Consider the following 13,355-nt stretch of genomic DNA (forward strand, 5'->3'; position numbering starts at 1 on the left):
CCTTGCTAGACGGGAAGAAGTCAAGAGTGAGAGCAGTGGAACTGAGTTACTTGAGAGGAGCATGTGGAGTGACATGGAGGGACAGGCTGACAAATGAATAGTGCAGGAACATTGTGGGATGGATGTGATGTGGTTGTGAAAACTAGGAGAAATACACTCAGGTGGTTTGGACATGTGGAGAGAATGGAGAATGAAAGACTGACTAAGAGGGTGTACAGTGTGTAGGTGAAGTGGAGGGAGGGAGAGGGAGGGGTAGACCGAGGATGAGGTGGAGGGATGGAGTTTAGAGGTATATGAGGGAAGTGGGAGTGAGTTGGGGGGAGGGCAGTCAAATGGTCGGTGACAGAGTGACTTGGAGGCATTTTGTCTGCGGCCACCCTCTGCGGGATTAGGGTGTCAGGTTATAGATGGATAGACAATCTGCCTGAAACATACATACAGTATATACGTTTATTTATACTGTATATATATCGACATAGTTACCTATAGATCAATAAGACATCCAACTATCATCCTGACACATGTATTTCATAGAATGTTGTTGATAAATGGCACAATACTTGAGATAACATGCAGATACTTTCAGCATGGCAGCTAAAAGGGCACTCGGCGCATGCGCACTGAGCGGAACGTTAACTTCCCGCATGTCACTCCATGCATACGACACCCAGCCCGACCGCGATGGTTTCAGTGGCTAATAACATTTCTACTATGGAAGACAGAGAAGAGATTGCTTCAGCAGGTAGTAGATACATTCAATACATTTGGTTTTTAGCTATACATTTACTCATGAGACCTAAGAAACCCCTTGGAATCCCAGCTTTCCAAGGGAATATACTAAGCACTATGAAACCGAATTTAAAAAGATTTCCTCTTGTAACACTGTATTTTCTTGCATGAATTCTAACAATTAAATATCAGATATTACACTCACAATTTTACATGAATGTTTTTTCTATGTTTAGGGGGTGAAATCAGCATGGGTAATTGTCCCATTTCTGGGTTTTATCATTCGATCAATATGTACATCCAGAGACAAAACGTGAGAAAATAAATATTTTAGCACAATTATTCTTCTGTTATTATTCAACTATCTCACCACAAATGTTGAAAATGTACACCATGATGAAACTATGATGAGAGACATCTGTACTATACAAACGCTCACTTGTTCAACACGCGCTCACAAAGCGCACATTACTGGTGATAAATATTCATCTTTCGTCACACCATACCACTGTTGCATGAAATGACTGGATGCATCAAGGCAGATTCAGTGACAGTGCAGTAAAAGAAAAAATGTTCTACAACCCTAAATGAATCATGCCTTCACCAACTGAATGCTGCAGATAGACCAAGACTCCTTGACAACAGTGACTTTTGTTAACCACTTTAAACTCAATAATGACATATGCTGTGCATACATAAAGGGTATTGGGTTATAGCATTAAATATACTTTTAATACAGTAAGCAATGTAAAATAGGGTATAGGTTGAGTATTCAGACATATCTTTACAGTTGCTATCCCACCCATCTCACTTTTCTTGATTAGTTGGATATTGATAAAATGACAACATATTATCCTCCCCTTTTGTAGTGATGCAGTCAGTTGCTCGACTGTGGTATGGCATCACTTTGTCACTTCACTTATAAAGGCTCCAATATGCTTACATGTGTTGGCCTTGATCAACTAATAGCAGCTCTCTGGGGTGCTCGATCTCCAAAAACGTCTCTAATCAGTCTCTCATCTCTGAGGTCATACTCTATGACCTTGTCCCAAGTCATTTTCTGTCCACCTCTCAGCTCTACCCTCAACGTCCAGACCTCTCACTCTCTGCACCCAGTTGTCATCCTTCATCCTCCCAGCATGGCCAAAGCATCTCAAATTACATCTCATCACCATATTATTACATTGAAGTCCCACCCTTCCTCTCAACTCTTGAGATCCAAACCCTCCTCCCCAGACCTGACATTCAAGTGTTCACTATACATCCATCAAATTATTCTCATCTCTGTAAATCTGAGCCTATGAATATCCTCTTCCTTTACTGCTCGTCTCTTTACCACAGCATTACACTCTAACATACATTGAAATGCAGTTATCTGCACCCAGTAGTCATCATCCATCCTCTCCACATGCCCAGACTATCTGAACCTATTCCTTCTCATCACCATACTAATATATTCAAGTCCCACCCTTCCTCTCAACTTGTCATTCACAATCCTAACCCCTCCCAGACCTGTCATTCAAGGGCACACTGCTCTTCCATCATATCATTCTCATCTCTGTATGTCTGGGCCTAAAAATATCCTCTTCCTTTATTGCCCATGTGTGTTCACCGTACAGCATTACACTCCTAAAACACACTGATATGCAGTTACAGTATTTGAAGAACAAGAAAATTCATGTTGAAGAATTTCTATAATATGAGAAATTTTTAAGTTGATCTGATGTAGCCAGCAAAGCTTTTAATGCAAATGTCAGTGTGAAGATGCAGTGGTGTAGATTTGGCTACAAGTAACAAACTGTGCTACTTTTCTTGTCCACATGCAACATAACTGACATTTTGTCTCCTTTAATAATGCTTATATACAGGCAGCTGTATAAAGTACATATACTCAGTTGTCTCAGGAGCCATCTTCCAGTTCATTTCATTTTGTTTTTGAAGGCTCAAACATGCTGGCATATGTCGGCCTTGGTCACCCAGTGGTGGCTGTCCATGCTGCTTGATTTCTGGCAGCCTCCCTGTTCAGTCCCTTAACCCTGAGGTGACAATGACGTCCCAGGTTTTTTATTTTGGTCTACCCCTAGCAACCCCACCCCTAATATTAACGCTTCTTACTTTCTGCACCCAATTATCATCCCCCATCCTCTCCACATGCCCAAACCACCTCAATCTACCTCTCCTCATCACAACACTGATACACTCCAGTCCCATCCTACCTCTCAACTCTTTCATCATAACCCTAGCCCCCTCAGGCCTTGCACTCAGGGACACACTGCACATCCACCTAATCATTGTCATTTCTGTATGTCTGAGCCGGCGAATATCAGAATAAATCTACTGCAATGGTACTCATCCAGAGTTATTGCTTATATACTTACAGTGCAGTACAACAGAAGCAAAAACTCTTGTGGAATGATGTATTATTCATTTTCATTAAGTCATGGATGAAAGCAGCAACTGCATATCCACAAAGACCCAGTAGTTGGTGCCATAAACTATAAACCTATGAATTCAAAGGTATGTTATTGTAATCAAGCAGGTTTCATGGTGAACCATGATTTTACTGCACTTTTCATTAATCAAAAATACACTGTTACTCTGCATGTCCATTTGGGGAAAATATTAATACTGAGGTCAGTTCCAGTATTTGATTTTTTTTTTCACATGCAACCATACATTAATCATAACCTCTTGTCCCAACCCAAAGATGGAGTGCGGTCGGCTCTAGAAAAACCTCTGGACCCTTACCTCACACCTTTTTTCTGACAAGAACATTAGAGCCTACTACTTCAATGATAAGATGTGGACTATGAATGTATAATACTTTAAAAATCAATTTCATTTATTTATTAGGATATGGATTATCAACTCAATACAGTAAAATTGTCAATGAGAGCCATTACAGCTGCTTCAGAAATATTACAGTAACAAAGGTACAGGCACATCTGCAATAAAAAAAATTTTCCTAAAAAAAAAGTTATCACATGATTCAGCACCAACCTATGATCATTATATGAATATACTGAAATTGAGATTCAAGTTTTCTCTCGGTAATTCAAAAAGATTTTACAAAATTCCTGTTTTCTACTCTTGTAGTTAAATGGCCTTGTCCCACTTAATGGTCACTGCAAACTGTTTAACTGTGTTATGCATAACATTTTATTCCTAACACTTATCTGAAACTTATCAACACCCAATACACATGAATAAATCATATACATACACATAATCTGGATTATCACCAAAGCTTTTTCACCTTAAACTGGGAGAAACATACACAAAGATTACGAATACGACTAACCGTATAAAAAATAGAACTGTGATAGAACACATAAAAGTACATTCTTTCTCCTCATTCTGAAGTGTTCTCTAACAGTTTATAAACAATCATTATTCCTACTATACTCAAAATCTACAGAGCCATGGCCATTCACATACGAAAAATTCAGATTTTACATGTACTGCCACCATCATCATCATCATCAACTGACAAGCAAATAATACAATATACTGTACAGCATAACTGCTGGTCTCGTTCATTCTGTCATCAAATATGAAATATAAGAATTCACCAGGATTGTATTTGTTATATCCAATTTCCCATGGAAATCTTGAAGTTGGGGATATTACATGGAAAACTCATAAAATGTAGGACTCCATTTACTAAACCTTCACTAAGCATGTGTAGGACAGTCAGGTGGGGAGAAATGGCATCTGGACATCAGTGTCAGGTAACGAACTGCTTGCTGATCCTCCTTCTTCTGACTCCACCTGTGAGATATTCATATAATGTGTGTGTGTGTGTGTGTATATATATATATATATATATATATACTGGTATATACAGTGATCTCTCAGTTATCCGGATGTTCATTATCCGAATGTGTTCAGTATCCAGACACTGGGCCTTGCTCTATTAAACCATTAACCGAATTTATTTGCTATTACAGTATCCAGATGTAAAAGTGCCCGAGAACCTCGGCCAGCCAGCTGACATGTCCAAACATTCGGTATCGTGGCCGCTGGGCTCGAGCTGTGAGCGGGTAGTCTGTAACCCACAACCAGAGCTAAAATGTCCGTCTGACCCTGTACTGAATGGTCAAAATCGCGTGCTCGTCCTATCATTCCCAACGAACCTCCAGCACTCGAGTAATACGACTGTAACCTGCAGACATCCATGCGCATTCCCCACCGAATGTCTAATAACGCGCGGCCACGGGGGCTAGATCTTACCCAACCACCATCTCTATCACACACAGACCACAAGCCACGAATACATGTTAGGCGACGGTGGCTGTCCACCTCTCTATCGAAGGTCGAAAGTCCCCCAAGCACGATGCGTTGTGTTTCTGCATGGCCACGCTGCATCTAACAGACTGCAAGCCATGAGTAAATGTATGGCAAATGCACCCATCTGCCTGATGACAAAAGGGGGGAGAATCCTGCCCACAGCCTCGCCTCTCCCCCCCCCCTCTCTTCCCTCCTCCATACCCTCCCGGCTCCTCCCTCACTCCCTCAGTCCTTACCCTCTTCCGTGATGATTGCATTGACTCGTGAGTTTTCAAAGTTTTTTGCAATTTATTCAACTACTATTGGTCATATGGAAATTCCGTAGTGACCATGAGAAAGCTCATGAAATTCTGCATCTAGACGTATGCTTAACTCTTGGAGGATGCTGGCAACATTTTGAATTAGGATGGTGGGAAGTTATATGAAGGTAAGTTTTACTCTTTAACACTTTTATTCCTACTTGAATTTCGTACTCTTACTTGTCAGTTTTATGTGTTTTTATTAGCTTATCATATAGTATAAAGACCAGCAAAGATGATCGTATACAATTTATACCAATATAACCAATTTACGGAGGCGTATTTAGCCGTGGAATTTTTTAGGAGCCCCGGGAGCAATCACTCATCAAAGACAACAGATTTTCAAACCATCGTCAGTTTTTTTTTTTATTTTTGTTGTTTATGCATTGTTTTCAAGATGCACAGCATTAATATGGATATTCATGTGTGTTTTGATGTCTAAATATGGCAGACCGACCTGAAACAGTGCCAAAACTATGAAGGGTACTGTACATACAGTTGTGAATAGGTAGGGTGTTTTTTGGTTTTCAATTTTTCTTTCATGGATTTTCTTAGTGTTTTGCATTACTCTGGATATTCCTATGTGTCTTCTGATGTCTAAATATGGTAGACTGACCTGAAAACAGGGCTGAAATTAGGAAGGGCACTGTACCATGCATACAATCATGTATACGTAGGGTGTTCTTTGGTTTTCATTTTTTTTTTCTTTTTTTTATGGCTTTCTTGGTAATTAGCATTATTCTGGATATTCCTATGTGTGCTTTGATGTCTAAATGTGGCAGACTGACCTGAAAACAATGAAAAAATTAGAAGGGGTACACTACCACACATACAGTCATGTATAAGTTGGGTGTTTTTTGGTTTTCAGTGTTTTTTTCATAGTTTTCTTGGTGTTTAGCATTACTTTGGATATTCCTATATGTGCTTTCATGTCTAAATGTAGCAGATTGACCTGAAAACTGTGCCAAAAATTAGGAGGGGTACTGTACATACAGTGGTGTATAGGTAAGGTGTTTTTTGGTTTTCATTTTTTTTTTCCCATGGTTTTCTTGGTGTTTAGCACTATTTTGGATATTCCTAGGTGTGTTTTGATGTCTAAATACGCCTGAATGACCGGAAAACACTGACAAATTAAGCACAGGTACTGTATAAATAAGTTAGTTATAGGTTGGGGGTGGGTATAGGTAGGGTCTGGGTGTGGTAGGGGAACAGTGTTCAATATCCGGATGTTGCCACTACCCAGACATGCCTTTGGCTCTTATGTCTGGATAAATGAGGGACTACTGTATATATATATATATATATATATATATATATATACTGTATATATATATATATATATATATATATATATATATATATATATATATATATATATATATATATACTGTATATATATATATATATATATATATACTGTATATATATATATATATATATATATATATATATATATATATATATATATATACTGTATATATATATATATATATATATATATATATATATATATATATATATATATACTGTATATATATATATATATATATATATACTGTATATATATATATATATATATATATATATATATATATATATATATATATATCTGTATATATATATATATATATATATATATATATATATACATATATATATACTGTATATATATATATATATATATATATATATATATATATATATATATATATATATATATATATATATACTGTATATATATATATATACTGCATATATATATATACTGTATATATATATATATATATATATATATATATATATATATTTATATATATATATATATATATATATATATATATATATATATATATATATATATGTAGTTTGTTTGAGTTATATATTAAACTACAATGGCACTCAGTAGAGCGCATACCTCCGCCATCAACATCCATGCAATATTCACTGAAAAATTTACGAGTCGAAAAACGCCGTACCTCCCAACGTTAAAGAAAGTGAAGAAAAATTCCTGGATCCGCACCTTTATCCAGATCCGCACAAAAATTTAATAGAGTCTATTCTGGGCCAAGGCCCGTTCTTCTATCAAGTTTTGTGGAAATCCGTCCAGAAGTTTTTGTGTAATCTTTCTCACAAACCAACCAACCAAAAAACAAACAAACAGACAGGGGTGAAAACATAACTTCCTTGGCAGAGGTAATGATGGAGAGATATGAATGGTCAATGCTCAGAACATTATATGTGGTATAAACCCTTCTTACTATCTATCTATCTATTGCCAGACGCCATAATCCCGTAAGGGGTGGCCATTTGACTTTGAGTTATTTGTTTTACGGGGAGGGGCACTAAGCCTCCACCAACCCACTTGTTGACACGTAGGGAGCACGTATGGTTTGGTTATATGGTTACCACCCAGCATTGTAAATGGTTTCCTGGCTTACAGGAAACCATTTGGCTTGTCACTCAATGTAAAGCCACATGTAAAGGAAAGAAAAGCAATAAGAAGTGACAGGAAAGATGGGAGAAAAAGGAAGAGAGGAGGGCAGGCACAGAAAAAGAATGATAAAGACTAAGGAAGGAGTAGGCAGCACTACATCAAGTGAGTGGATGATGGTCGCCACCACCTACCACAACCATTTCTCTATTTATAACATTACAGAGTGAACTACTACTCAAAAATGAGAGAAGTACTTAAAGATATAGAGAATAACATGGTAAATGCAATGGTGTCACCCCAAGCTCACAGACAAGACAGAGGAAAAATGTTACAAGATCCCAAACAATCGATCAATCAGTCAAAATGATGGCACTGTTCCTAAACCCACTTCAGTGCCAAAGATCTTTCCAAAGCTGAATGAAATCATCTGGGGGTTGCAAGAGTAAATTAAAAACACAATTTCATCACACCCTCCTACAGTGAAAAGGATATGAAATAAGGAACGTCCATACCTACAGGGGCCACTGTACAGCTGATGATTTTCTATGGGCTGAAAGATTTGCAATGTGCCCAAACCAGCTAATCACTATAGTAGTTAGTCCAAGCTAGGTTCCTGGAGAAAAAAAAAAAAAAAAAAAAAACGCTGGTGACCATTATCTCTAGGAGGTACAGTACTACTGTAAGAGTGGTGTGGAGCACTAAGCTCAGAAGCTGGCCTTAATCAACAATCTCATGCAGGGGATTCCACCACAATCTCTTGTCCATCCATCTATCCATCATCCAATCCTATGTTGCCCCATGAGGACCAAAGAAGCCTGGGGTTAGGCCAGTTGGTCCTGACATTTAAGATGAGTGTGACCAGCCTCACTTGTCCTTGAGTGGCATAACATGGGCAATAAACCCCAAACATCCCTTAGATATAAACCTACACAGGCTCAATCCGACTGGAGCGGCTTAATTTCCCACTAAACCACCAGGAACCATAATTTGGTTATATGGTTACCACCCAGCACAGTCAATGGTTTACTGGTGTACAGGAAACCATTTGGCTTGTCACTCAGTGTAGAGTCACCCATAGGCAGATGGAAGAGAAAAGAATGAAGGAAGGAAAGCCAGAAGAGGGAGTGTAAAGTCAACCGTAGGTAGAAGGAAGAGGAAAGAAAGAAGGAATGAAAGATGGAAGAGGAAGGAAGGAAGAGAGGAAAGGGCAGACACCCAAAGCAGCACTAGTCTGGGTGAGTGGATGGTGAGCACCCATACATAAGTAAAATATATTCCCTGGAAATGAAGAATAATACTTCTACTCACGTGTTTCCTGCATGTTGCTGAGGTAAAAGGGTTTGCAAAGGAAGAGTGACCCACCCAATGCATAACCTTATCTAAAAAATTAATACAGCATGAGGTCACATAACACAGGAATATTATACCCTGAAGCTCCTGCTTTATGAGAATTTTGCCTTATAGGGCCATATGTCTACATGTTAAAGGGTTTCATGGTACCTAAGCCAGCCCCAAGTTCACCTTTTGGGGCAATTTCCATTTTTTTTTTCCCCATGACATTTACCTATCTAATAAAAACTTCATTACAAACACTGGAAGATTCCTCACCTTGAATGGAAGAGGTTGTGGGCTTGCTGGGAGGAAGTGGAGTGCAGTTCCAAGGCAGGGCAGGACTCCTACTGGTTACAAAGATCACACAAAGCACGTGTGCAGCCAGAGAGCAGGGAGAGGGTAGGCTCGGCTGGGGCAGGAATGCTCAGTGGACCGTGACGACACCCAATACAGACACATGACAGCCATACATCACTGGATGATGCAACCCGCACTATGACTATAATTGGCTGCATTGTCTGTTCCCATTGTGTTATGACCCTTGTTTGCCGCATTATGACTGAATCATACTTTGGTGCCTGTGGCTGCATTATGTCTATCTTTGTTGCGCAGTATGGTGTCACACACAAAAAAAAAAAAAAAAAAAAAAACATACAATAAAAAAATAAGGGAGCAGCTTTCTCTGCCCGCGTAATGTTTATCGTTTTCGCGTTGTGACTAAATTTCGACATAAAATTTTGCCTCCCGTGTTATGTGAGTTTCGCGCCACAGGATAGCGTATAATGTGTGCACTGACTGTTACTGGCTCAGGATCAGACAGATCAACAGTTTATAACTGCTGACCAGAGAATGGACTGTCTCTGGACTGCAAACTGGGATGTTACAAGACTGTATGAAATTTTGTGTTGGTACTGAAGCAGGGATGGGAGATGGTAACACTGAAGTCCAGCTGGGTGAACTCAAATCTCTCTGAGAAAAGCATTTTCTTTGAGATAAATGTTTGGTGAGGTTCACGAGGACTGCTCTTTGGCTGTAGGCTTTGGATGGCTGTAGTGGCATATGCATCTGTGTATACGTTTGTAATGCACAATGCTGGGTGGAGGCGAGATGTTGGGACATTCATTCTGTACAGTGCAGGGAAGCTGTTATTATTTGTTTCATTGTGGAGGCAAATGGTTCCATATAACAATACATGGATGAGATGGATTCTGTGCTGAATATATAAAGTGAGTTCCTCTTAGCCACTCACTTGATGCAGTGTTGCTCTCAGGTGACTGCCCTTTCCTCTCTTCCTTCCTTCCTTTCTCTTCTGTCTTTATTTCCTTCATTCTTTCCTCTTCCTTCAGCCTATAGGTGACTTTGCAATTCCTCTTCTGTCTTTCTTTCCTTCATTCTTTCCTCTTCTTTCTGCCTATGGGTGACTCAACATTTGGCGACAAGCCAAATGGTTTCCTGTACACCAGGAACCATTTACTAAGCTGGGTGGTACCATATGACCAAATTATGGCACCCGATGGTTTAGTGGGTAAATTAAGGCGCTCCAGTCGGATTGAGCTGGAGCAGGTTTCTATCCAATGGGTGGCTGGGGTTTGCTGCTCACGTAATGCCACTCAGGGATGAGTGAGGCTGGTCACTCTCATCTTAAATGTCAGGACCAACTTGCCTAACCCCAGGCTCCTACATTCCTCATGGGGCAACACAGGATTAGATGATGGATCAGATGGAATGAAATGTTCCTCTTATGTTCATACTGTCCTTGACTGGGAGTACAGTACTGTACTTTTGTTTCTTGGTGCAGGTAATCTTAATTTATGGCTCCAGGATGTAGTGAATAGAGTGGCAAGACATGATGTGTTAGTTTGCATTGGTGATTTTAATGTGACTGTTGGTAGTAGTAGGGATGGCTTTGAAGACTGTACGGGTAAGAAGGGTGTTGGTAAAAGAAATGAAAATGGGGTGCGATTTGGAAGCTTTTGTTTGGCAAATGACCTTATGATTGGTGGAACAATCTCTGAGCATAGAAAAATACATGATACTACTTGGATTTCACCATGTGGTAAATATTGTAATCAGACTAACCACATTGCAATTAGCAGAAGGCATAAGAGTTATATGCAGGATGTTTGCGTAAGGAGGGGGGCAGATATAGGTAGTGATCATCAACTTGTTGTGTCAAAGATTAAAATCAAACTTAAGAGTAATGTTAATGGTAATTGTACAGGAGGTAATAAATATGATTTGGATGAGCTGAGAAGTGATGAGAAAACGAAGGAGAAGTTTCAGTGGGAATGTAGGAACAGGTTTCTGATCCTCCAGACTTTGATGGAATCTGAAGACAATGATATTAATCAAATGTGGAAAGAGGTAAAAGAGGTTTTGCACAAGAGTGCTAAGGTTACTATTAAGAAAAAAGGAAACACAAGAAGGAAAAAGTGGATGTCAGATGAAACATGGAATGCAATTCAGAAAAGGAAAGAGGCAAAGTTAAGACGTGAAAAACATGCTGATGGCCAGGTAGTTGAAGTACTTAGAGCAAAGTACTGGAGTATACATTCTGAAGTAAAAAGATTCATTAGACATGATAAGAGGAGGCTGTATGATGAAAAGGCAAAACAGACAGAAATTAAGGTAAGTGAAAATGACGGTCAGAGCAAAAGAGCAGAGTATCAGGCCATAAAGGAGTTAACTGGGACTGAAAAGAGAAGGAAGGAAATATCTGCATGAGATAGGAATGGTAACTTGATGACTAAAGATTTGGATATAAAAGGAAGGTTGAAGGAGCATTTTGATTCACATAAACAGACCAATCCCAGCTGAAGAGGAAATTTTGCCAGCCAAGAGAGATTTCCAGATAGAAACTGGGGATATACTCGTAACCTTGGAAGAGGCAACAAAATCTATAAAAGAGTTAAAGAATTTTATGGCCCCAGGAGAAGATGAAATATTTCTTGAAATGTTTAAGGTGGAAAATGATGAGTTGATGAATGTGCTTTTGAAACTTTTTAATGTGGCTTGGGATAATGGTGGAATTCCAGAAGAGTGGAAAAATGGAGTGATTATAAAAATACCAAAAAAGGGAGATTTAAGTGTGTGTGGAAATTGGAGGGGGATAACTCTGACACCTGTAGTTGCAAAAGTCTTTCCAAAATCTTGCTGAACAGAATACAGCCTGTAACTGATAAAATTTTAAGAGAAGAACAAGCGGGATTTAGAAAGGGTCGGGGCTGTAATGATCAAATTTTTATTGTAAGGCATCTAATGCAACAAGCTAATGACATGAAAATGCCACTTAGTATATGTTTTGTGGGTTTTGAAAAAGCTTTTGATAGTGTTTCACGTGGAGCTATGTTGAAAATTACGAGATTCTATGGTATACCAGAAAAGTTTGTAAATATTATTATAAGCCTGCATGAAGGTACATTTTGTAGGGTAATGGTGGGTGGTTCTTTAAGTGATCCACTTGAAGTTAGGTCAGGAGTGATTCAAGGAGGAGTTCTTTCACTTCTGCTGTTTGTTTTGGTTATGGATTATGTTATGAGAATGGTTGTAAGGAGAAGAGATGCAGGAATTAACTGGAAAGAAAATAAGAGGCTGATGGATCTGAACTATGCTGATGATATTGTACTGATTTGTGGAAGTATTTACGAGATGCAGAGGGTGTTTGATTGTCTGGTGGAGGAAGGAGAAAAAGTTGGATTGGTAATAAATTGTGGAAAGACTGGAATTATTAATATGAACGTGGAGAACCAAATCGATTGTGTAACTGGAAATAATGTGGTGAAGAATGCAGAAAATTTTAAATATCTGGGAACAATTGAATCATCTAATGGATCATTAAACAATGAAATTGAGGAGAGGATTAAACAAGCTTGGCCAGCCGTTGGAATGTTGAAATCTGTTTGGAATAATAATATGCTTTCGGTGCATACTGAAGTAAAAATTTACAAGTCCATGGTTAGACCAATTTTAATTTAAGGCCATGAGTCATGGTACAGTACAATTGCAACAGATCTGAAAGTATTAGGATTTGAGAATAAAATACTGAGAAGGATTCTTGGGGTAAAGTGGCAAGACAGAGTTACAAATGAAAGAGTAAGGGATATGACGACAGTGGAACCAGTTGATGAATATGTGAGACTGTCTTGCTGGAAATGACTGGGGCACATATATAGAAAAGAAGGCAGTTTAATACAGGATGTGCCAGAGTGGACTGCTAGAGGAAGAAGAGGAAGATGTAGGCCGAGGGAAACCTGTTGAGGACAATGAAAAGA

At 38.7% G+C, this 13,355-nt stretch overlaps 1 protein-coding gene across 1 annotated transcript in view; it reads right to left on the reverse strand.

Annotated features, from left to right (window-relative positions):
* Positions 1-3,640: 3,640 nt before the first annotated feature.
* morgue (modifier of rpr and grim, ubiquitously expressed) overlaps positions 3,641-13,355 on the reverse strand; it is a 122,804-nt gene continuing 113,089 nt past the window's right edge. Inside the window, exon 9 of the mRNA XM_080267296.1 lies at positions 3,641-4,500. Coding sequence (XP_080123422.1) covers positions 4,423-4,500 — 78 coding nt within the window. The 3' untranslated portion in view covers positions 3,641-4,422. The remainder of the gene's footprint in view (positions 4,501-13,355) is intronic.

This window comes from Coenobita brevimanus, chromosome 23, assembly GCF_032717465.1.
Source record: "Coenobita brevimanus isolate Jiangsu-jjx chromosome 23, ASM3271746v2, whole genome shotgun sequence".
Classification (NCBI taxonomy): domain Eukaryota; kingdom Metazoa; phylum Arthropoda; class Malacostraca; order Decapoda; family Coenobitidae; genus Coenobita; species Coenobita brevimanus.